The sequence below is a fragment of the Coturnix japonica genome, chromosome 12, assembly GCF_001577835.2.
Source record: "Coturnix japonica isolate 7356 chromosome 12, Coturnix japonica 2.1, whole genome shotgun sequence".
Classification (NCBI taxonomy): domain Eukaryota; kingdom Metazoa; phylum Chordata; class Aves; order Galliformes; family Phasianidae; genus Coturnix; species Coturnix japonica.
Genome location: NC_029527.1, coordinates 9218391 through 9244653, shown reverse-complemented (window position 1 = coordinate 9244653; position 26263 = coordinate 9218391). Strand labels below are relative to the sequence as shown.

At 42.6% G+C, this 26263-nt stretch overlaps 1 protein-coding gene across 1 annotated transcript; it reads right to left on the bottom strand.

Moving 5' to 3' along the window:
* Window positions 1–16106: 16106 nt before the first annotated feature.
* On the bottom strand, window positions 16107–26151 carry SLC25A20 (solute carrier family 25 member 20). The gene is made up of 9 exons (XM_015875273.2): window positions 25945–26151; window positions 25239–25331; window positions 23232–23359; window positions 21227–21317; window positions 20487–20604; window positions 19305–19377; window positions 18639–18748; window positions 17764–17888; window positions 16107–17275 (listed from the first exon to the last, which is right to left on the bottom strand). The coding sequence occupies exons 1-9, from the start codon at window positions 26047–26049 to the stop codon at window positions 17213–17215; spliced, it is 906 nt and encodes a 301-aa protein (XP_015730759.1). The 5' UTR covers window positions 26050–26151; the 3' UTR covers window positions 16107–17212.
* Between the last annotated feature and the right edge of the window lie 112 nt (window positions 26152–26263).

Sequence of the window (26263 nt, the reverse complement as noted above, 5' to 3'; positions counted from 1 at the left end):
ACTGCCATTCATTAGCAAGTCCTAGAAGTAACTAGGCACATATATAATCATCTCTTTTTAATAAGTTTTAAATCACTCTTCCCAAATTTACCAAACGCCTGTTAGTACAAGCATTGCAAGATTTCCTGCCTAATGCTGCTCTGCCTGTTTTATTGGCTACTTAGTGATTTTGTAAACCTTGAGTTTATCTTTCTTCAGCCTTCTCCAAATTAAGGCATTGAAATCTTGCTGGTCCCTCCTCCAAAGCCATCCTGCTTCATCCCCACAATCACAATAAATACTTTTCCTCTGTATCTGCTCAAATTTTAGTGTGCTTTGCATGCACACACTCTGGTCTTAACATCTCAAAATCTGGACTCACCAATGCTTTTCATGGCAGAAAAATGGTGCCTTCCTGTCCTCTCCAATACATTTAATTGTTTTTATTGCTTGGGGTGTTTTTTTCTCTTTTTTGGGTGGCTGGGGGTAGGAGGATGATGCTACATCATAATATATTGTAGGTATCCCTAATTTCAGGCATAAAAAACCAGTAAAATTCCCTCTTATTTTGGTATGTTTCTCAAGTGGTTTATCAACCTATAAAAAAAACAATGTTTTATAAAATGCTATGTTTTATATTCAAACCTTGGCTGTTTGGTTGTTGTTTTTTAAGTGCTCTACCTCCTGCTTTCTCCCATCACTGTAAATGTGTGTGTACATTATTTGTGTATAACGTACACAATACTTCTGAGCTGTCATTTAGCACAGGACCTAATGCTAACAGAAGAGCAATCCTGGGCTTAGCTACCAGGATGCAAAGATCCTTCAAAACAGTGCAAAGTAAAAACAGCTTCTCCTGTGTCTGTTTGGTTTTGTTCTTAGGAAAGTATTAAACCTAAGAACCCAGAGCTCTGATACTCTAGTGAGCCAGTTTGCTTGTGGCAGTAAGCAAGATTCAATGCACATTTTTTTCTTGTTGGCTTCTAAAGTGAGTAGAATGAGTACTGTGTAGTCAAATAAATGAGACTAAACTGTCTATCACGAGTATCAAGGCAGGAGAAAAGAAACCCAGCCTTTGGAATAAGCGTACGTAAATATTTGTTTCAGCTAAAATGTACTCCTTTGCTACTAACTTTAATCAAACATATTAAACATTAAACAAGGTAAGTACTGGAATCGGCTCCCCAGGCAGGTGATTGAATCGCCATCCCTGGATGTGTTTAAGAGCTGTTTGGATGTGGTGCTCAGGGATATGATTTAGCAGAGGGTTGTTAGAGTTAGGGTACTATGGTTAGGCTGCAGTTGGACTTGATGATCTTCAAGGTCTTTTCCAACCTGGGTAATTCTATGATTCTATGATATTTGAACCATTCTTGGGAAGACGTTGTGCTGCATTCATTGATAGCTCTCAAAGGATCAATGTAGGAGAAGCATCTGCCAGGTAGACCCCAAAACACATAGTCTATCCCTCACCCCTCCTGCTTAGCTGCTCTTATGTGGCAGAGTGAGCCTTCATTCAGGATGAACCTGAGGCTCTTTCCCCCTTCTTTCAGCACTTGATCGCTTCTCCAGTTAGGAGTCACAACACCTCTGCTCTTTGGCCTCATTTTGTGTTGTCTACAAGAGGAAAGCAATTAACAAATATCACTGTTACCCTTATTTTGTGCCCACAGACCTTCACCATGCGTACAATTGCAGTATGTGAAGATGGTGTAGTATTATGTTGCACAGTACACGCAGGGTGCATTTTATCCATCCTTCCAGCTCAGTACAGCAAATTGACTAATTCCAGGTATTAAAATTGCTGTATTAAATGTAAGTTACAACAGTAATAAATGAGGCTTTATCCACCAGATCCCTAGCATTTTATATTTTACTCTGAAAATGCTTTTACAAGCCCTATTACACATTAGCACGTATTTTAATTAAACTCATAGCACAGCATGCAGGTTAGTTAACCAGTGCTCCAGAGCTCCATTCACCCCTAATTTTAGAGAAAATTAGGAAGCAATTCCAATCGCATTTATCTATTGTTCTTCACACACCGTGCTTGAGCATACATTATAAAAATGGTAATAGAGGATTATACGTCTCCAGGGAAGATAATGGGAATGTGAAACATCTCCCTTCTAGGCTGTTGTTTTTTTCCAATTTAGATTCTTGTGTTTTAAAAATGTATTTGATGTTTCACTGCATTTTCAATGTCTGCATTAAAGGAGCAGGTGAACTCAGACTATAAAGCTGCTTCACCATGTTAAACTCCTTATTGTGAACCTCAGCAAAAAACTGATTGGTTTATAGGGCTGGAAATGCTGCTTCAATGATTGCAGTCAAATCCTGCCTGTAGCAGAAGCTCATTTGATGGGTGTTGCTTGTAGAATGCCTCTCCTGCATCTTTTCCTGATTCTCATTCCCGAGGCTTCCAACCCAAAAGAGCTGTGTTTGAAAAAGATGAAAAGAAGAATTTGGTTTTAGGGAATGCAACGACACAGTCCTTTGTTAAATCTGATTTGCTGTGTCTCTGCATTGACATCTAGCGTCCATGCAGAAAGATCTTTAGATTACTCACAGCCATACTGGCAGTATTTATCTCTAAACTTTTAACAATTTCTCCATGTGTAGCTATTGAGACGTAGTATTAACAATACCAGGTCAACCAGGAGGTGATACCAACGGGGAAAACACAGGAATCCTCCTACACTTAACATTCTGTGTTATGCAGTGACATCCATATATTTGTGTTCTGAATTTCTCCAGAAATCCATAAAAACATGATCCTTTTTAAAGTTCTACAGTGGACATCTGCAAAGTACTTTTAGTCTGTTATCTCAGAGCGTACAGCAATTGTGAATCAGTATTCAGCCCTCTAGAAGCTTGAGTGCCCTGACAGGCTGTGATAGGAAAGTCTTCCAGTCTTTCAACCAACAAAACTTGGTGGTTAATTCATCTTTATTGACAGTCTGAGGCGTAGCAGGTGACAGCCATTAACACTGCTTCCAAATCATTAAGGGTAGTGCAGCAGCCCTGTTGGAGCCAGCTGGATTTGGAAATAAATCATCTATCAAGGAAAGTGATCTGAACATTTCAGTTAATTAAAAAAAGAAGAAACCTCTTTCTCTAGTGGTGCAGCTTCAGGAGCAAAGTAGGACAAGTCCAGGGTGCACATTGGGTGCAGCTCCTGGCCAGCACTGATGGGGTGGCTTTAAGGGACTTGTGGGCTCCATTGTTTCCTGGCTGGTTCTGTGTTTAGCCCTCTGGCCAGCCTTGTCTCAGTATCTCTTAAGCTCTAGAAGAGCTCTCTCTTGGTTTGGTGATATGTGGCACAACAGGAAGTTTCTGATGTACAAATAATGAAGTTTGCCTTGCAGAAATGGGAAAATTCTGCTGAAACAGAGCTGGATCAGCCTTTAATCTCTTCTGTGAAGGTCAGAGGAAGGAGATAAAGTATTTTCAACACTTTCTGGAAAAGTACTTTTTATCAGTTTCTGTGGGTCTGTGTCAAATATTTCCTCTCTTCTTCCTTTCAGTGTTTATTATCTTAATTACTTGTTACATTAGCCCAACTATCAGAGAAACTGTACTACAATTACCTGCTGAATCAATGGGTCCAGAAGAAGACTGAAAGCATCATTAAAATGTATTCTGCTCAGAGTATTCATCGTTTACCTCTATGTGATCATGAGCAGTAAAGGAATGTGACAATGATTTCATTCAGAGCTGTGGGTTCTGACAAAGGCTTCAATCTGAAACTGCTTTACAGTGAGAATTACAAATACATATTTGTATCTGTCCTCGTTATGATCCATCAGCCACCCTAACTTTTTAGCCTTGGCACTCAGTGCTGCCAGCAAGGCCAGATCCTGGCTCCATGCTGTCTGTAGAAGACAGCAGCAGCTGCAGCTGGAAGCATCACGTTGCTGCAGCAACACATCACCCCCCCCAGGAACCACGTTGCCTCGGCGACACCAGGTGGGCAGATGCTGCCAGATCAAATGGTCTCAAGGCGGTTACCCCCAAAAGGTGGGACAGCCTCGGCCCTTAGGGGAGAAGGGTCAGTGAGCAGGTGTGGGTGGCCCCTCTGTGCGACTGTTCACAGCCTGGTTTTGGATGAGGAGACTGGTGTGCTTTTCTTTGCAGATGGTGAGACAGGGCTACTGTTAAAAGGTGCTTACTGTTTAGTGTGTTAAGATAAGGCAGCAGGAAGGACAATGTCAGCAGGAGGGGATTAACTGAAGGAAGCAAGTGCTGAGGCCGTCGGTCTTGGTTTATATAATCAGGACCTGCAAACGTGTTGCAACATCAGAAATAATTGGAGAGCAATGTCTCCTGTTACACTACATGTCTATGAATGGAGGCAGTCGTGTACATTCATTCTAGAATAGTCGAGTATTGCATTACGGTGGATAAACACTGCAAAGTGCCTTGTAGGCAGAGGATTAAATATCGATTTATAAAGGCAAATATCTCTGTTAAGCTTGTTAGACATAAAACCTCCCAGCCAGGTGACGGTAGGCAGCCCGGCAGTCAGACCCAACTGGTAGGAAAATGGTGACAGGTTTCCAAGAGCTAAGAGGTCCTTTATCACAACTGTGATCAGCACCAGAATTCATTCTGTGGATTTCACTGTAGCCACCTGTGTAACTGCTAACAAGATAAAAGGGTTCAAAGTCTGATGTGCAGACATCAGTTACCCATGGCATTTGAACAGCGGTTTGAAAAACAAGAAGGTGGTAAAGGACAGAAGAATTTGCACAGAAAGACAGGTAATTTCCTTATCACTTATCTTTTCTTGTCAGAATCTTTTCTCCCTTCGTGTTGTTGCATTGAAAAGCCTCTTGTCTACTGTAATTAGCTTTTGAATAAACAGCATATTTTGAACACAAGCCTCTGTGTCCTGTTTGTGTGTGTTAGCTATGATTAGGGTTTGATTTGTTTGATTGGTTGTTCTTTTAAGCCTTGTGCTGATTCTTGCAGAAGAGCAGAGCTTGCTTTAAGGGCTCTAGTGTTTCCTTTAGCTTCTAGAAACATCACTATATGCTGTAGCATAAAGTCTCAGCTGTATTAACTTACATGCTTTAAAGTAAACGCTTTCTGTATTTATCATTGCAGCCTTCCTGCTTGATGTAGCCTTGTGTTTCTGACATTTAGCTTTAACCTCTGCAGCCCTCTTTGTACGTTTTCTGCAATACATTAACCGTCCCTATTCTCACAATGAAAACTATGCTTAATAGTGTTTACAAAGGCATCCTGAACTGTGAGAAGTGTTTCTCAGTGATTGTGGTTTTGCATCATTTAGCCTTGAAAGGGTGCAGCTTTCCCTGACCTCTTGCTGTTTTTTCTCAGTGACTCTGGTAATTGCATCAGTAGCTTTGGGATTCACATTTTCCTTTCACATACAGGAAAGATCCAACCTTTACTTATCCAGCTGAATCACATAGTCCCCTCTTTTGTGAGCCTTCTCTGGCTCAGCCATAACAGCTTTTTAGTTTCTGTGAATGCAAACTTGTTTCACTCTTGTCCTAAATAAACTCTACCACAAAGTTCATTTTTCTGGCCCATCATTTCATGTACTTTGCAGTGATTTTCTGTCTTCTCTCTTCTCTTTCTGCATCAAACACATTTCATATGAAGATCCTTCATGACCTCTGTTCAGCTGGTCGTTCACAGTCTGTCAGCAGCCTTTTATCCGGAGTTGTCCACCATCACCATTCCAGACAGCCATTTCTCCCCATTGCAGCTGGTCAGTGCTTCTCCTGAAGCACCTTCAGAGACTGACAAGCCTGATTGACTCCGTGTACTCCCACCTGTCTGGGATATTCATCTTCCTTGTGCCACATTCCTAAACTTAGAAAGCCTCAGAGAGGAGACTTGTCTTTTGTTCTCCTCAGGGCACTGAAAAATGACTGCTCCCTAAGCTAGTAATGCTAGTAATGCATCTCAGATGCATGTGTTCTTGATTCTAATGTCACCTCAAAGCTGCTTTGTCCCCACGCTGATGCTCCTCCACTTTATCTACTGTTAGCAAGGGAGTTCCCTTTCAAGTGCACTGCAGTGATGTCAATTCCCTGATGTTTAATTTGCAGTCAGCAAGAAACTAGAGGCAACGCGCATACAAAAAAAGGCTGTTTCTTATCTTTATTCACACCCTTTTAAAGGTGACTTGCCTGAGTCACAGCTAATGTAAACCATTTGGAAAAGATACAACCTAGATCTATCCTATGGCTTAGAGAAACCTAACAGATTGTTTAGTGTTTGCTCTTCAAATAAGCACCCTGTGGGTCAAGTCCTTCAGGTTTTGTAGAGTTCATTTCCCGTGTCCCCCACAGCAATCTTCAATGTACACAACACTGATTTGTCAATGAAACAGCAAAATTAGTGGCAAAGTTTGGCTCTTCCTCTGTGTTTACAGGAGAATGGGAGTGCAAGGGACATGCATTGTAGTTCCTTTGTTCGTATTTAATGATATGAGAAACAAGAATGTAATTATGCCCTGTCTCCCTTGATCTCCTCCCTGTCTTTAAGTATTTGAGCTCTTTGAAATAAAAGCAAGCGATAATGCAGCTTTTTCTGGCAATTGAGAGCATCCCAGAGGTAGAGGAGTGATTCTGCCTGGATCATTCCGCATTGTGCAGTTTCCATCTGACAACAGCTTCCCGCTGAGCCGTCTTTCACATGGAGGAACGTGGCCATCACGAACAGTATTTTGAGTACCAAAAAATGATCAGTGTTAGAAGCACAATGTTTTCTGTTTGTTTTCTTTGTATACTTGACAACCCAGTCAGATAGTGCTGGCTTCACTTTTTCCCATGAACAGCTGGCTAATTTCTCCTTGTCTGAAATCACTCTTAAGCATTCTACTAGACTTAAGGATGCAATGTTAAAATGAGGTTTGGCTCAGAGAACAGCTATTTTTGTTTAGCTATTTAAGCTATTTATTTTCTGTTTAGCTTTGTACAGCAAAGTGAACTCACTTCACTTCTGCTTCACTTGCCGCCAAAGATTTCTGAAAACTGAAAGCATTTTATGAAAAGAGTGTTTCAAGCTCACAATTTTGGTTGGCTGGAGACTAAAATGAAGACTTAAGGAAGAGCAAAGGCAAGAAAAGAAGACACAACAAAAGATGAGTTGAGCTGTCTGATACTGAGGTAGAGGGCTTGAGCTGGCACCTTTAGGAGGCAACTCAGGGCTAACGGTGAAAGAATCACTGAGCTGTGTTAGAGCAGAGCAAGGAGCAATCTTAAGAGCCTGAACTGCAGGGCAGCACTAGGGAGGTACAGAAAAAGAAATCAATGAGAGAACAGTTCATTGATGAAATTTCCCAAACCAAGCAGGGAGGAAAGGTGCTGTAGTATATAAACACTTTAATTGTGAAGTTATTTAGTGTGAGCTGTCCTAGAAATTGGCAGCGTAGGCTGTTATTGCCACTTCCTGGGCTACATAACAGACACAAAGACAGACTGTGAAAATTTCCACCTATTGACAGGGATACGAAATTGTAAAAGAAGAAAAAAAGAAGAGTTCATCTGGAAAGCAATGGGCTGCTGTTGCCTCAAGACTTTGCTGCTTAACTTTAAAAGAAACACCGTGGGAACAAAGTGATTCTCAAGAAGGGAGAAATCCTCTGCAGAAAGAATAGTGTTGTAAATCATCTTTCAGTTCTCTGAATTTGTTTTACCTGGTTCAGAGAATTTATGCAAGGGAAAAATGTATCCCAGCTGATTGGGATCAAAATCTGAAGGTATCAGACATGCCAAAAAATCGTCCAGATAGAGGAGCCAATGATTAACTGATGGGGAAAAAAAGCACAGCAAGGTGGAAAGTGGAGGGGGAGAAAAGGACAAAAGATTGGAAAATGTAATTGCATTAACAGAAGTACAGCCAAAGCAGATGATTTGAATACGTGAGGAACAACCCAAAAGGTTGCATGGGAGTGAGGTTTTCTTGGGAGTCAGCAAGTGTGAATCATTGCACAGTGACAGTGTTGGCGCTTTGAAAGAAAGCTGCGTGAAGCTTGGTTGAGTTGGAAAGAGCGTATTTGCACAGTGGTTGTTTTCTATTTGTTTAAAAGAATAGAGAAGAGATACAGGGAAGAGAAGCTGACAGGAAAGGGAAGGAGGAATAATTGAATCCTCACAAAGCACTCAGGAATGAGCTGGGTCTGTGCAATGAGAATGTTTCCAGGGCCAGAGGGCAGATGCTGCTGCTCAGGGGATGAGGAGCTGAGCACCAGAGCCTGCACTGCCACAGCTGAGATCACTGCAGTCCTTCTGCTCAGGGCCTAGAACCGCCATCAGCACAAGTAACACATCTGAGGCTTTTTGGAAAACAAAATAATGATTCTTTTCCTTTAAATGGAGCTATTTGAAGATCAAAGAAGTAAACAACGAAAGGCAGAATGGCAAAAATAAAAACAATCTACCTCTGTTATTTCACGTCAAGAAAGTAAGGGATCAAGTGCTAGACATGAAAGGCCTGTTTCAGCAGCTATTTTCTTCAGCTAAAGCAAAGAGGGAGCAGCACAGTCTTCATTAAATATGCATCTTCTCAGACAGAAGCTGAATGTAAGAAGAAGCGACAGGTTTTCATTTGAAAGGACACGGTAGCTTGCTGAGTTATTCACAGATATATGTTCGGCTTCTTCTCACAACCAAAAGCAAATAGTTAAACTGTATTTTTAAATGTTCTACTACATCCGGTAAGGTGGAAATCTTAATGGCATGTTCAACTGTATGTATTTTTACAGGAGACCCAATAAATAAGGTAAAATAGATAAGGCAAGAAGCACTCGCTGTATTGGCAGTTCAGACTCTCATGCTGCTGAGAACTGTCCTCGGAGAAATGAGGTTACGTTTTGCTTACACCCTTATCATATAAATTGAAAAACAGATTTCTCTGAATTTATATTGAAATAAATTTGGCAAGAGCTACTAGAACAGGAGGAAAATGATGAGTGAACCTTGGGAGCAGTATTTGATAGCTAGAAGTCTCAAAAGCACTCTTGAAAATTAATGCTTTGGTTGCTGGAACAAGTCAGAGGAATTGGCGAAGGCTGCTCAGTGCTTTCAGCAAAAATGGGACTTTTGTTGTAGATTCTGTATTTACAAAATCACTTAAACAATACTGAGTGCAAAGAAGGTCTTGGGAAAAAAGGGTCGTAGGGAATAAGTTAAACAAGAGCACTAGATGTTAATGTGTTGTGGTTTACAGATGTAAGGTCTAGTGACCACAAGGGATTACGTCTTCCCAGCTGAATTCCAGCAAGTATTTAAAAGCCTTTGAGAGGTAGTTGTATTCGCATCCTGTGTGCAATGTGCTGCCTGTGAAACGGGGGTACTTTTCTCTGTTCTCTTGTACCCCTCTGTGGTGTCTTAGATGGTCTCATACTCTGGCAGAGCCAGATCCCACTACTGAATCCTGAGATGTTCGCATTTCTTTCTGTCCACATTATATCCATAGCTGTAATCTTTTAACTTGATCTCTTTAAACAGAGATCAAATTGAATTCATTGAGGCTTGTCAGATGCCGGGTAATGCCCATAAAGTACTTGCAGTAGTTCATGGTGCTAGATCACAGAGAAAGGTTTCTCTTATCATTTGACACAGAAAAGTCTATGAAGGACAAGAACAGAACTTCCTGTACAAAGTCCTCTCCCAGGTGAACCTTCCTCATCTGTCCTTTCAATGATTAAATGATACAAACAAAGCCCAGACAAAGCTGTCCTGGGGCCAGGGGAGTCTCTGCATGATGACTCTTCAGCCATCTGTGAGTCTATGAACTCATTACCTATGACAACTTGAAAGCATCTATGTACCTAATGAAAATGGATTTCCTGTTTTTATCTCCGTAATCATCTAGGTGGGGTTCTGTACTGCCGTTAACCCTCACATTTTCTTAAAACAAACAGCACAGGAAACCAGTGATTTTGAAAACATCCTCTTTTCAAAGTAAATTTTGGCAAATTTCAAAAGTTCCGTGGTTACCACAGTTCTCCCATCAGAAAGCACTCGTGATCAAACAGCAGATCTCATATTTCCTAGCAGTTGAATTTCAGACAATCTAGAGCAGCCATGACATATGGTGAACTGCTCCTCTAACAACCAAATGGGAAACTAAACTGAAGAATCAAGGTGAGCACTTTCCATGGATATCTCACTTCAGAATCTTATAATTATTCTGAATAAAGCTTTAGCGGTGAGCTGAAGTGTGATTAAAAGGAATATGAGGTAAGAAAAAGACTCTAAATACAGTGGGCTGGGCATTGTAAATATTGCCATTACTACCAATGGAGCCAGAATAAAGAACAATGGGTTGGGCATTCTTTTGCTCAGAAAAACACCAGTTGTTTGTTGATGGTGTAAATGTTGCTAGGTTACGTGGATTCATTAAAAAAATCCTTTACAAATCTGTACACCACCTGCAGCAAAGAATCCTCTGTCAATTTAGTAAGAGTACTTTGTAGCAGATAACTCAGATTTATCAGAAATGATGGACCAGGAGGCTTTTATGATAGAAGTACCTATAGAAGACAGAATGCTGCCAACTACTCGATAAGTAAACTTCTTAAGCATCTTTAAAAATCAATACCAATTTTAATAAATCAACTCGGTCAATTCCCAGGGGAAAATATTACAGAACAAAATAGAAGATGTCAATATGGCTGTATAGAAACTGTGACCTGGAATACACTTTGCTTAAGAAATACAAAGAAGAAAAGAGAGGGGGGAAGATTATGGCTTTGTACAAGAAGTTAAAGAATTGTCGGTTTGGAAAGAAAACCCAAAGGAGAAAGACCCAAAAAATCACAAACTATTTCAGAAAAGATGAAGGGAAAATGTCATTATTTCTTATGAGACAAGATTTAAGGGACATCAATGAAGTCAGCATTCAGCCAATCTAAAAGCAGCACACAATTAAACACGACTTGCTGTTATTGGAGACTGTAGAGGCCAAAACCAGAAAGGTCCCCAAAAGGTGGTTAAGCTGAAAATGAGGCCTAGAGCACCAAAATGAAAAGGCACAGCTGCAATGTCAATCTCAGTACCTCCCTCAAATGTGGATGTGACTTGGTAGAAGTGGAAGAGCAGGCTGGGGAAGTACCGTGCTCTTTGTTCCTCCAGTTCCTCCTCTAGCTGACTGCGGGCTGCGCTTTGGGCCAAGAGATCTCTGGTCTGATTAAATAAGGCAGTTCTAGTGACACAGTATGCTTCTGTATTTTCCAGAAAGAGTAACATTAGCCATAGTAAATTCTAGTTCACTAGGAAACAAAATTAAAAAGACATATGTTCCTTTTATGTGCAGATTTCTCAAGAAAAGAGGATCTTCAGACTGTACTGTTGGAAAATGTAGACAGATTATACTGGAAAAACATACTATGATATGGAAAAGAGGCGCAGTATCCCCACTTTCTTCAAATGATTTAACATGTCCTGGAGATAGTTGCTCAGTCCATTGGATGGCTGTGCCCCCTGACACCCTCCATTCCATCTGTGTCCTTAACTGCATGGGCCAAGTACTGATAGAATGTGTTAGTTTTTTTTGTGATTGTTGCTGAATGAAATACCAAGAGTGACTCTGCTTTTGGAACAAGCAGTACTTATGACATAGGAGTGGTTCATTCCTTCAGCCATCCCCGTAAGTAAGGAAATGGAGGTGGAAAAAAAGAAATTTTTCATCAACACAGGAGATAATTTGCCCATACCAAAATATATTGCTCCTCTCAAAAGAGACACACATTTTGTACCAGTCCTGTTATACTGTGCCTCACACACGACATTTCCTGAAGAAGCAGAGCCCCCTCCAGCTCCTCACTGGCACAGATGAAACTGAACCTTGCAGTCCCAACACAGCTTTTGCTGAATGGAAACTGTGTGTACCTGGGAAAAAGACTTGGAAAGTCCTTCTTTCTGTGCCTGTGTTTGCTGGGGCCTAATGGGTAAATACAGAGACTCTTGCTGCTGGGAAAGCCACACAGTAGTTTCTATCTTCACACCTTTCCCATCTCAACAGCAGCAGTAGCCAGCCTACTTCTGGTGCTGGCACTGACAAAGCAGGAGTAGAACCAGGTCCCTATGTTCCCTCCTGTCCTACCTACTTACTGGGGCAGCTTCAGGCTCCTTTCCAAGAGAAACCTCTGCTGTTGGAGCCTGAATTGAGCTGTATTACAAAAGCCTGCGGTGTCTTGCAACTAAGCATAGCTGCAGCTGCTGGGAAGTGAGGGAAGGGACTCTGAGAACAGCCAAGTTCCCTTCTTTGGAGTGATCTCCACCAGTTGCCAGTTCCTGAACTTTGGCTCAGGCCAGGAGGCAGCCAGCAAAGGAGATAATTGCCTGGCAGTGGTTGATAAGTCAAGGGTGAGCAGGGAAGAATGAGCAGGGAGGGTTGTGTTTCAAAGAGATGTATTTTTGTTTAGCATTTGTCTATGTAGGCAGTTGAGGGCTTTTCTCCATCACATCAGCTTAAACTTGAGGAGAAGGACTCCTTGTAATTTTACACCTTTTCAGCATTTCAGCTGGTTCTGCTGAAATCTATATGGAGATTAAAGATGAGAAGGGACAGAAAATTGATTTTCCTACCTTCAACCAGGGCAGAGAAAAAATACTCAAGGCTAAATGGAAGTTTAGGATTTTTTTGACTATACAAGTGGAGAGGAAGGAACAAACACCTGCCAGCAAAAAAAATAACTATTAGGAAACTGTATTAGGAAATAATGCTAAAAAGAAATGCCGCTGCTAGGATCTGCTTTCAGCATTGGAGTATCCATAGCCAGGCAGCTCAACATTTATTTAGATATCAACAGCTTGTGTGCAACTTCTCTCCAGTGCAGAGCAGCAGCACTGTTAAAGAAGCCAGCACTCCACACTGACAAAGAAGCAGTCATTACGGAACATTGCAGCTTTCCAGTCAGTAATACCTACAGTTGTTAGCAATAGCATCGTGTACTTTAGCAAATTTACATTCAAACTGTTATCTACAAAGGGAAGTAAAGCTTATCTGTAGCCTTTTGCTGTAACTTTGATACTGATCTTTATAGCCATTCTTCCAGTAAGAGGACCTACGAATTATAAACTGCTTAAACTAAACTAAATGTGGAGATGTTAGTATAAACACTATCTGTCCACTAATAAAGGTTTTTATTTTTACCAGGTTTAGAGATAGAGCAGCCAAACTGTTCTAACACTCTGAGCCGGTGCAAAATGTTCTCATTTACAACAAAAGTTGCTGCACTAGAAATGGTTTTCTTGTCAAGAATGCTGTGTTAGGCAGTGTATTCTGCCCTACAGCCCATTCCTTCACTTCCACTGGGCTGCTTGATCAAGGCAGGGTCTACTAGACAGGAAGACAAAGCATGGTATAAAACCAGGACATCAAACATGTTCAGATGAAGTCACCTACACGGCCTCTGAGCAGGCAGTCAGCCCATCTGCACAGGTAGGACTGTTGGTAGTGCATCCCAGGGACAAGGGCAGAGGCTGGGATCCTTACAGCCCTGCTTCCCAGCCTATGAGGGGAGCTCACACTGTGAAGGAAGTAGCTCCTAGCAGTTCCCAATGTCAGAAGCAAAAGTCCCCATGAAGCTGCAGAGGGACCTGGGCCTATTTTCAAATGGGAGTAATTGAGCAACATTATTGAAGTTCTTCAGTGCAGTGTATCCAATGGCACCAGCAGCCTCTTACTGTTGGGCCAGCGGGTCTTTTTGTTTGCAGTCTGTAAAAGGAAGCAGCATTATGGCTGGAACCTTCTCACACAGCACGAATGTGGTACATTCCTGCTCAGTGGCTGCAAAGCACCGGAAGAGACTATTTTGGCCACGATGAAAGATTACTTACTCTAGGACCAGTCCCAAAATACCAGCTACGAGTTTATTCTGGTAATTGTTCCACAGCTGATGGCAAGAATGTCCTCAGCAAACCCAAGCCCCTGAGACGAGTGTGAAAGTCAGGAGTAACGTGGACTTATTCTTTCATTATACAAGGGGATCAAGTTAAGTAACATTAAAAATAATAATATTATTTCAATAACAATAATAATAAATAAATAATTCAGGAATTTCTTGTGCAAGAAGTGATATGCAGCCACATCAGTTTTCAGTGGTTCTTGAGCTTTTGAACAAACAAGCAGATGTGTCTGATCAGCCCACTTTAAACGTTTCTCCTCCCACAGCTGTTGTTGCAAAGCAACCCTTTATTCTTGGTCTCCTTTTCTTAACTGAAAGTACCAAATGGAGTCAGATCATATTAAAAAAAACAGTATTTTTCCATGCAAAATACAAAGCTCTGTAAAAAGGTCAGGGTGGGGATAGTATAATCAGGATAACTGAAATTGGAAAAAGGATCTTAAGTTCTTAAAAAATATAAAGTTAAATTTAAAAGGTAGATATTAGAGAAAGAGACAGCTTGGCAAAAGGGAGATATAGTTACTAGTAGCAGCTAAAGTATTAGAGAGTGCAGGAAATCTCTTTCTTTCAGAACAAGTCCTGCTTCAGGCTACAGGCAGGTGAGACTGAGCTGGTGCCAGCACAGCCAAGGTTCAACTGCAGGCCAGCTCATAGGTTAAGAGAAGGCTTCACAGAGCCCAGATAACAGAAAGTCTCCTGTTCCCCCTCACCATGAGATGAAAGAATGACAGTCTTCCTCATAAGGGTAGATGGGCAGAAGAGGCTCCTACTTTCCAGCTGCCTGCCTGTCCTGCTAGAGACATAAAACCTCTGAAGCCTGACTCGGAAAGCTACAGCTGCCATAAGTGGAAACACTGGGCACCAGCTGGTGCTCTTGCTTACTTGCCTCTGACCTTGCCTTTAAATCTGCTTTGTCCATCTTGCTGACAGCCCCAGACAGCCATCTGCTGGGCGACTGCATTAACAATAAATAAATAAATAAATAAATAAACCAATCTAGAACAGCACTTACTGTGAAGACTATATAGTTCAGATCTTCCTAGTTTCCTACAAGATCAGAAGCTGAGCATGAAGCATACATTAGTTGACAGGACAGGTGGAACAAACAGCGTTAAAGATCAGTATTTGGAATTTTGGAAGGAGATGCACGGTATGCACACTTCTGTTCCTCCCAGGAAGCGTCACTATTTCTGTAATGCTTAAGCAAAAATTGAAGCTTGATGACACTTCTTAAAAGCTGAGAGAAATTGCTTCTAGGCATCACAGTTCCCGCACAAAGGTCAGAAAGGTGATCACAGTAGCCAGAGAATCAAAGCATGGGAGCCAAAGCCATTAGGTGGTTAGGAAACACACATCCATAAAAGCAGACCTTAGTTTGAATTCAGCTTCAACAGACCAAGAGAGCTGAATTTAAAACAGTTTCACAGATTAACATCCTCTAATTACTATTTCTCTGAACTAGCATTAACTCAGTGTTCGTTCATTCATTCATCCACGGCAGTGACTTCGAGAAGCAGGAGGTGCAGCAGGTTCCTAGGCAGTGAGGAATGGAGAGGGTCTGCTGCTGGTAAGAAAGCAAGAAGAAAGCAGGAGCACCTCCAAACAATTGGCTTTTCCCATATCATGGGCTTTTTCATTGGTTTTGCACCTCGTGCCCTCTCCCTTTTAAATCATGAAGGTGGGCTTTGGGGAAGGCAGACTCCCTTCCAAAGAATATAAGAGGCAGAACATGATTCAAGGCTTCTGAAGCAGCACTGGGTGGGGAGTATTCAGGATCTCCATTTGTTGAAAGCTGAGGTGAGATTGTTTCTTTACAGCATCGACCAGTAGGCCAGAGCAAATCAAGAACAACCTCTCAGCCGCCTTTTCTGTGTGGCAACAGTACAGATTCTCTCCCTAAGCTGCCCTGCATCCATGTTTGGGCCTTTTCCTGAAAAACATCAAATCCTTTACACAGACAAGAGGTTTTATTTAGCATCTGACTTTATAGTTGAAGAGTTTCAGCTGTAACAGCACCTCATGTTTGCCTTTCGAGTTGTGCTAAGTGCAAAACATTCATTTTCCAGCCTCATGTTAAAGAGCCAAAAACCCAAAAGCTAAAAGGTGAGCAGTTAAGCATTAAAAGCAGTAAGGTACAGCCTTAGATGTCCCATTAACATCTGGGAATTAAGAACTGGAACATTTTTGCCAAACAAACCATGCACAACCTGACAAAAATAAACAGAAGCACACATTCAAGCCAAGCAGCAGCCAGCTTTATTGAGTTCTGGTAACACTGCAACAAAATCAGGAGCTAATAAAGGTGCTTTTTTGCCTCTTAGCATTAGTAATTTCTCAAAGTAAAATGTGATAACGTTCAATAACATTACAAGAAAACTGAGGAACAGAAGTTAGAATAAAGTTAGATGAGATTGCAGAGCCAGTGTCACCTTCATATTTCCCCTTTGTGTCAGACTAATTTTGTTCCTGGAAGTCCTGTTAAAATTTCTTAGGTGAGGGATCGAACCTCCAGGATGCAGCATTTGATGAATCATGGGCTGCTATGAATCATGCTGTACTTGTGAAACCACATCTGGGATATATTCAGTGGAAAAGAAAGTGACAAAAGGGTTTCAGAGAAGAGTTCAGGTGAATCAAACACGTTTCCCCACTGGCTACCTTACTCAAGTTTATAGTAAGTGTCTAAGCTTAATTCATTCTTCCCTAGTTCTATAGAGAAAAATCAGTGCATAATATCCTGTTAAGTATCTGTAATACCTATCAACCCACCAAAAGATAACTCTAACCTCACCTGCTTTGTTCCTTATTTGCTGCATCATATGCATATAACATTAAAATGGCTGTCGTCATTCAAACATCCACAGCTGAAAATACTGCATAAGATGAGAACACTACTTGACACTGCTTGTAGATACTAGTATGTGCAGCTGATAATTTAGGCACTGAGAGTCAAGTACACACTGCCTAACAATTATTTCAAGCAATTCAGCATTAATAGCTACATGTCTCTTCAGTAAACAAAGAATTTATTTTGGATGTCTCCCCTTCTTCCATAAGGAAGTACTTAAGGTAGTGAGTGTAGTGTGTGTTAACAGCATTACTGCTGTGGTACATTGGCTCAGAATACAGGTGTTATCACCTCTAGCTCTTCATCAACTCTATTTCAGAGTCTCACCTTATATTTCTGAATGGCACATAGCACCACCTAAAGAATGTGAAGAAGGCAAAAAGGTATTAAGGCAAGCAATCATTCCTGAAAATTCAAGTGATCATTCATTTATTCCTTTGAGGCAGACTTGCACGCTTTTCCCACTCTAATTTCCAGAGACTTTGTGATCTTCATAGACCTGGTACAATCCAATTAAGAAACTTCATAGCAACTTCAAAACCAAGAAAACATGCCTGGAAAAGAGAACGGACAGAACAAATAAGGATTCTTATAACCTATTCCAAACAAGGCTTTAGAATGCAACAGTATAAACACCTGGCATGGCTGATGTGAAGTGAGCAAAAAAAGGTCTTGCACCAGATGCAAGAATTCTACTACATCTATTCATATATAGGCAGAACATCTAATCCTCTAGGTTCATTATTTATTGAAGGAGAAGCCAGACCAAATTTATCCATGCATTTCTGTATTCTACTGGTGGACATACAAGCAGACAGAAATACTGCGCTTTAATGCACAGCTTAGAAGGAGGATTCAGTTGGTGTTCCCCCTTGACTAAGGTACATTTTTGAACCAGGATATCAAAAGTTAAAAGCACCTACAGTTATAAGAATCTGAGATGCTAAAACAATAAGCAGCTTGTCATCTCCTCTGCAAACTACAAACATTCACTATGGGTGGCAATGTCCCCCAAACCCATCTGGAAGTGCAGTTTACTCACCGCATTAGCAGGAAACGCCCTGATCATGACAGCTGTGAAGCCCTTGTAGAGAGATGCAACTCCTTCCTCTCTGATAAGTTCTCTCAGCACATCTCTAAAGCCATTTGGGTATTTTCCTGGAGGAGCTGCAAACAATACAAAACACATTAGCTAAGACACACAGCAGTCACAAATACTAAAGGCATAAGTGATAGCCCAGGATTTTCATCAGGTTCATACTGCTAGATCTTCTAAACAACATCAGAATCCAAGCACTGCTTGAAGCTATTTTGTGCAAACATCTGCTTGGGAAAATGACCTTTTTCAGTCAAAAACAAACAAACCAAATCACCAGCTCAGTAAACAGAAGCTGAGTGCTCACCATCAACTCAAAAAAAACCTACATGATGAAGACATCTTGGGTGGAGGGGGAGAAGAATAAAAGAAAGGAAGAACAGCTTTTGTTGGGATTGGATCTCTGAGCTTTCACTGTTGAGGACAGCTCTCCCAGAAGGCCTGGGGCCATCCTTGCTATAACTAAGCCACTGATGCTTAAGAGCAGATCTGTTAGTCCAAAAGCAATACTCTCAGCAAGGCAGACACAGTTAGACAGTACAGACTAGGATTTACACAACTATGTCTGAAGTGAAATAGCAAAGCCCTTCGAAGACTTACATTTGTAATAAAACAGTCACAACACGACAACAGTTTGCAAGGAAACCAACTAAAAAGCTAGAAACACACTTGTTTTGTTTTGTGTATTTGTCTCAAGCAGCACTTAAGATAAGCTACCTCCCACCAAAGAAGATGCTCGAATGGCATCTTCCATCACTGCCCACCCCATTCCCAGGGGCACTGTGCTGAGCGTGGCCATGACAATCTGGCATGCTACTCACCCGTCTGGAAACGTGATTTCAGCACATCTGGTGGAATGGCAACCGCCCAGTTGAAGATTCCAGCCAAGCCCCCAGCAAAGAGAATCCTCGGCACACTGAGGTCACTCACACTGTGCCAGGATTGGGGTGGGTGGAAAATGGAGGAGAGAGGAGAAAAAAAAAGAAGGAAAAAAACCAAATGCATATTTTGACTAAAGTCAATCAACAAGCCTGGCTGATAGTCAGAAGGCTGCACAACACTGCAGACAGACAACAATACAGTAATATGAACAAGATGACCAGGAATTAGAGCACTCTGTGCAAAACGTGCCAACTCCAGCCCAGAAGTTTGAATCCTTTCATTCAGCAGCATGAACAAAATGCTCTGCCGTGGTGGTGAAGGCAGGAACAGGACACAAAACAAAAGACAGAACAGACTTCTGCACTCACAGAGGGGTGGAAGAGCAAACAAATCTACTCCAAGTATTCTTTACTTGGCTAATAAAATCCATGGCTAAAATTCTGAGCAAAACTCAGAATATCATTCTGTCTGTTAACTCTAGACCAAAGCAGCTCTAATCACAGAGAGTGACTCAATTTTTGTTATTGATGCTGCTCTAAATCTCTTCTTAACTAGGAAAATTAAATAGCAAGTCCAGGAAACAATGACTTTAGGATTTCACTAACCTCTTTCCCTCAGGGGTCAGAATGTTCTTCAGCCATTCGTACGTCATGAAGTACATTCCACTGGCTGGGACATCTAGAGGATAAACAACAAAATCTGTGAGTGGTGGAAAACAAAATGAAGCCTAGAGACACAGAAGCCCCATGCCAGCTCAGCAACAGCACTGAATACATCCAGACTGCTCTCCTGAGCTTTCTCGAAAACCAAAAAATTCTGTCGTTCTAGACAGAGGAACCTGAACTTCCCCAGAGAGAGCAGGTGCTAAAAGGCAAGAACTGGGAAAATACCTGTTCTGTCAGCAGCCCTTCAAATCAGATTGTAACTTGGCCGTTAATCCATGAGCTCCCAGCTTTCTTAACTGCTCCGCAGCAGACTAGATCAGTTCAGAAACTTTAGCAGTTTAGCACATTAGTTTTTCTAATGAAGCCAGATGTTTTAGTTCTTGATGGGCTTGATCTTGCTTTGTTTTAAGGTACTTCCATAGCCCATCCTTAGCTCATACCTAACTGGCAACTAGTCTCAGGCTATGGACCCTGACAGAGCGACTAGCTTTCCTAAAACTATGAAAGGCAGATGACAGAACAAGTTCCTAAACTGAGATAACAAAACACGGAAATTTCACCTTGTACTTGGAAAGCACCGCCCCAATACAGGAAACAGTCTAACCTTGTTCAACAGGAGAAAAGTGCCCTAAGAATCACTGCCTGGCATAGCTACTTTCTGGCTGTTTTTGTGAGAGGGGTCACCACATCCCAGTCTAAAAGTCTAACCCACACTCAAGAGGTTAAAAGCAAACTGCTACCATGGTGTCTTTTAAATCAATCAGCATTATTCAACAGTCACAGACAGAAGTCACTGTCCTTCTCCCAAGGAAGGAAGAAAAAACTTCTGCATTTTCTTTTTGTTCTCAGCTCCTCAGGGCCTTAATTCCTCTTGGCTTCTCAGATCTTAATTACTTCCTGCATCCCTCTGATCTTTGTCATTTAATCTCTTCCTCACTCACTGAAAATCTCATGTTTATTTCTCAGTCCCTTTGAGGTATTGGAGTAACTGCGGACTGCAAAAAAGGATAAAAGTGACAGAAAGCATCTCCAACTGGCTTAAGTGACAGCAGGGCCTATGTCAGGCTTCTTATCTTCAAGTACCTCAAGCTGAAGCAGCATCAGAATGTTTCCATCAGTTACCTCTCATGAGGGTGAGTACTGTCCCCTTGTACACGCCGCGAATCCCAGCCTCGCGGTACAGCTGTTTTGCACAGTCCAAAGAGCCACTGTATTTAGTTTCACCTGTAGCTGCCTGGATCTGAAGGATTAAAGTGACAATTTCTGGCTTGTGAAGGTTTCTGGCCGGTGAACAATCATTCAGCTAATAATTAGAAAGCCACGTGCATGTTTCCAGAGAGAAAATGTACTCATTCTTCAAGCACTCCTACATATGAAGCCTCCGCATCACTTCCTCAAAAAGCACTCTCTCATTCAAGCTGAGGATATGTTTACTGTTCCATGCAGTAGCTACATTCTCCCTTGTTTCTCACCACTCTAAGTTTGAAGCAACTGAAGACAGTTAGTTAATCTCACACTCACACAGACAAAAATTAGCCTTTAAATAATTTAGTAACGTTCAAACAATTTGTTCGTGTATAAAACTTTCATGATAACATCACATCTGTCAGAATGAATGCGAACGCCCATCACCATGCTAATGGAGTTCAAGAGAGCCTGACATAAACAAACCTTCTCATCTCTGCTGAAGATGGTATTTCATTTGTTCAGGCTTACGTTTTCCTCTATCCTTTAAAAATCCCTCACGAGGTGCAGAGCCAGCAGTCACCCAAACATTAAAGACACATTCTGTGGATTCTGAAATACTCTCCTCAAGAAAGACCACTAAAATTAAATTCCTGTCACCACATCCAATGCTTTACCTGTAAAAGGCACTTGATTCTCTCTCCTGGAGCCATGATTGCTGTTGTGAACACTCCTGACAACATGCCAGCTGCAAACAGCTGAGGATATCTGTGCAGGAGAAACAGAAGTGAGACTCTAACACAACACAGTACATAGGAAACAAAGGGCAGAAAGACCCCTGAATCACAGTTATCCTGCTTTACACAAGGCTGGTAGTGGAACTAGATCGACATGCATCTACTGCTTTTGATCAGTGCAGAAGCGCCTCATCAATGCATAAACAGACCTAAACATTTAAGGTCTCTGAGATTCAAAGCCCTGGTTCCCACAGCAACCATTAATTCAGATCTGCACATCTACTGTATTTGCTAATACTCCTCCTTGCACTTGCATTTTTTGCTACAGTGTTCTCCGTCGATTTTTATTCTCAATACTCTCTTCTTACAATCTCCCACATTCTGCTTAACAATCTCAGCTTCCACATTTATTATTTTATGGCATTCTATTCAGGCCTTCCAAACCTTACACCTTTCTCTACTCCTAAATTCCCATTAAATTTTCTCCACTCCCATCTTCCAGACCTTTCAGACCTTCACCTGCCATGCTACACATACCTCCTGCTCAGACTAAGCTGTGAGTTTTCTAACTCACCTCGAGATTATCCAGCCCTAGAAAAGACAGAACAGGCTCATCAGGTTTTTTCAATCTCCTTCCTTCCAAAACCTCCCTTCAAAATCAGTACTGCCGTCCTGCCTGCTTCAGTCCATAAACCAAAGTGCTAAGAGCCTGACTTTTCTGTTTGGCCTGGCTATCCTTGGTGTGCAGTATCTCACTGTGTAAAGGCAGCACCAAAGGTGCAGCACAGTTGTACACAATGACAGATCTACCTTTTATTTGTTAATCTTTGTCCTTTCTCTCCCACTGCTCTGCCTGGGAAGAGTTCTACATGAACAGTCCAAAGACTATGCTGCATTTCTCCACCTTCTCCATTAAAACTTCCCTTTGATACAACGTGTACAAAACACAAAGCTCTAGCAATGGCTGGGCTGCTGGCAGTAAGCCCACAGCCCCTTTGTCTCCCTATATTCTCAGTTCCTTACCCACACCCCCGGTTTTACCCTTCAGCCTTGTCTGCAAAGTGGTAAACCAGACAGCAAGGAGAGCAAGCAGCACCAAGCACCCCTGCCCTGCTTCCCTCAGGGTGACAGAGGTGGAGGGAGCTCACTCCTCACCATTGCAGCAGCTTGAGCTGCAGAGCCAGGTGCACCCAGCAACAGCCCTGGCCCAGTCAAGGCTCCAACAGAAACCATTCCTCCCCACTCTGCCACACTTGGCTCAACACACTGAACTCCTGCTTTCTGACAGGGCTCCTACGTATTGCACAAATAATAGAATAAAATGTTGCTAAGCTACAGTTCTATTCTGGGGAGCTATAAATCACAATACAGCAAAGGAGTTAAGGGAGCACTAAGTTCACCTGGAAAGAGCGATATGAAGTTTTCTCAGCTTCCCTTCTCTCAGATGTGCCTAAAAGGAGGGCTGCCCATAAACACTGCTTTTCAGAAATGCATTTCTATGGCTACTGTTTTACCCTAAACTAAAGACACTGAAAAATCAAAACCAGCAGGGAAAAGAACTGGGATTCATGAATGTCAATTTTGTCAAGACTGCCTGACCATGAATTTATTTATTCCATAGCTTCCATTAATAGTGAGTGTTTGAAGGCAACTGTTATATAACTCACGCTGTACTCAGCTAAAATGGAATTGTTCCTTAATGGCTCTTTCTTACGTAGAAGGGGAACTGCATGGCACCTGCCCACTTGGTGTCTGTTTTTAGCCCATGCCATCAGTCCCACGCTTCCAGAAGCATTAAAACACATGAGTGTATTAGTTTTTAGAACTATATTTATAGCCTAGGAGAAAAGACAAATTTACACCACAAATCAAAGCACAACAATACAGGAAGCTGCAGGAACCTTACGGCACCTTTCCCAACTGTCCGCTTAACTCAGGAACTCACGTCAAAACGTCGTCAGGATTTTTCTGTTGGAGCCTTTTTCCCAAGCCAAATCCAAAGAAGCACACGGCAAACATGGGTGTCACCCCAATAATAGGGGCTGCCATTCCTTTGTACAAGCCTCGGACTCCCTGCAGGAAACATTGCAAGAATTACTTGTTTTTGCATAACCCTTGTGCACCTTTCAGTTTGCCAAAAAGCAAAATGCCACAGTATAGGATAGTATCAGCAAGTCAGTCATATTGATCAGAATAGTAATGGGGTCTATTGCTTATTTATGACTATACCTGCTTAGCTGTTTCAGAGGAAAACCATCCTTCCCAGAAGATACTGTTATCTTTAACACCTTTCTGTTCCAATACTACTCATCCTGTACTTACATCTCCAGTACAAGGAAATGCAGTTAAAACCCACCTGAATGACAGTCCTACTGGTTTGTGTCGAAACTCCTCCCTTTCAGTTCCATACAAAAAAATGCAGATGTGCTCAATCAGTAAGACATCAAATGCAGTAGTGAGAACTCCCATTGCTGAGCCTGAGAATGCTGGATCAAATTCATGGTAAGGGAAGAGCCAGGGACATTGACGCAAACTGCTTCACTCCCCACACAAATTCAATTTAGAATGAGTTCAAGAGCAAACTATTTTTCTCTTCCTTCCATAAGTCAAAATGTTTTCACCATAAACATTTACATCCTTGATGTTTCTCTTTACCAGGCTACACATACAGAAAAACTCCAATGCAGATCCCAGCAGCGATGTTTACTTCATCTATCTTACCTTTGAACCGAATGTTTTTCTTATAAAAAAAGACTTATCTTTCTAGATAAAGGCTACGTGCACAAGTTAAATATTTGCTGGTCCATCCATTCATCCTCTCCCCTCCCCAAAATAAGTCACTACGTCCCAAAGGGTGTTTGTATGTGTAGAGACAAAGCTGACTGTGCAGTGAAATCCAGCCTGGCTGACAAAGATCAGACTCTCCTGCTCAGTCTTCCCATGAACAACTGGAAACAAAAGGCACAGAGGTTCAGCAGTTTTCCATACAGAAACAGATGAGCACTGAGTAGGAGTAGAGAGGCAGCTTTACTCGACTGAACTCGACATCAGAAGGCTATTATTACAGCTCAGCTCTGACGTCCGTGCTTCAGCAGGGGTGTTAAAAACTGTGTGGAATTCAGAGCTAGAAAAGCATCTCAGTGCTTTGTGGGAGAGACCACGGAAGTGAGGCTTGTTTTGGTTATATAACAACCTACGAAATACCGCCACACAAGTAGATTTCAGCTATGAGCCAGATTGCTCATTTTGTGGAGAGTTATCTAACAAGATCCGACAGTCAGAAATCAGACTTAACACGAGTAAATGAACACCAGGCCTTTAAAGTCAATATTTCCCAATGGTAAATAGCTGCTGAAAAATCTTAGGAAGCAGTTCAGCGCACTCCATGTCACTTCATGCCTTTAAACCAAGGCTGCCTTTCTAAAAACAAAACTGACTATGGTTCAATCACATGATACAACCAGTTCAACTCAGACTACCTTTTGAAGACTATGCAAGCCTACTGTAAATGCTCCACTATAAATACACATACATGTATCTGTTAACCCAAACGAATGCTGCTCTGCCTCCTCACAGATGGCACAATACCTCACAGAAGGAAGTAAAAGCATGGCTTCAACCAACAGAACTCGCTGCCTATTTTAGAATTTCCACTGCCAACTCCAAATACAGCACGAGCCCAATGCCTACAATAAGACAATATTAAGTCTAGCCCTGAGCTCTATAGACATTAACATGATGATTTGAACCACAGGAGAGGTCTGGAACTAAGTATCCCCAATGAGACCTCCCTTCAAGCTGCGTAAAGTGATGGAAACGTTTTCACTGGAGTCAATCCAAGCGATAACCTGGGCCGGCCCTTGGTATCTGGGGGGGCACTCGCAGCCCATTGCATTGCTGTGACGTACAGAACAACTGATGCTTTTGGCATTGGTGCAAATGGCAGCGGTACCTCTCCAGTCAGAGTCTTCCTGAAGCAGTCAAAGGTCCCAGAATAGAGCGGTGGCTGACCGGGCTGCGGCCGGGGCTGGGTCTGCAGTCTGACCTGATGGCAGGGGATAGAAAGGCATCGCTTTATTGAGTATTACTGCTCCAGCTTTGATTGGGAGAGCACTTCAACGCGACCGCTGGGCAGCACACGTTGACTGTGTGATGTCTGTAAAGCGGTAACATCGTTTATGCTCTGAAGAATCAAGACAAAGTCTAGTGTGCCCCGGTGGCGCAGTGGTTAAGGACGCCGCCTTGCAACACTGGGGCCCGCAGTTCGAATCCCCCCTATGGCGCAAGTGGTAGAAGTGCCGCTCTGCTACACAGGGGCTCGAATCCCGGGGGTTGGACTCGATGATCTCTAAGGTCCCTTCAACCCGCACGGGACTGTGATACTGTGTGAATGAGTGTTAACTTATTTAACAGCGAATGTATTCATTCATTAACTGCTGGGATTAACGCTCCGTTCTTAACGCCAAGTTTCAGCCACGCTGAGCTGTGACTGCGGGTCCTCCAGCCGCCAGGGGGCGCTCACGGCCCGCTCAGTCCCCCCGCAACTTGTAGTCCCCGGCTGCCCCGCAGCTGCCGTCGGGAAGCGTAGTCCCCCCGCGCTGTGCCCGCTGGGAAATGTAGTTCCCCGCTCCCCTCCCGGTCCCGCGGCACCGGCTCACCTTGATGGTGTCCAGCGGGTGCCCCACGAACACCAGGCACACCCCGCCGAACCCGCCGGCGAAGAAGTTCTTCACGGGGCTGATGGGCTGCGGTTGTCCCGCCATGCTGCCGGCCCACGGGCGCCGCACACAACCGGGGCACCGCGTCCCCGCAGAGCGAGCGCCGCCCCTTCAACCTGCGACCTTCAGCACAGGAGGGAACGGGCGGCACCACGGGGCGGGGGGAGCGGGGCGGGACGGAGCGGGGCGGGACCGGGCCGGGCAGTGAGTGCGGGCGTCACGCCCAGCCCCGCCATCACGGGGCCGATTGGTGTCAATG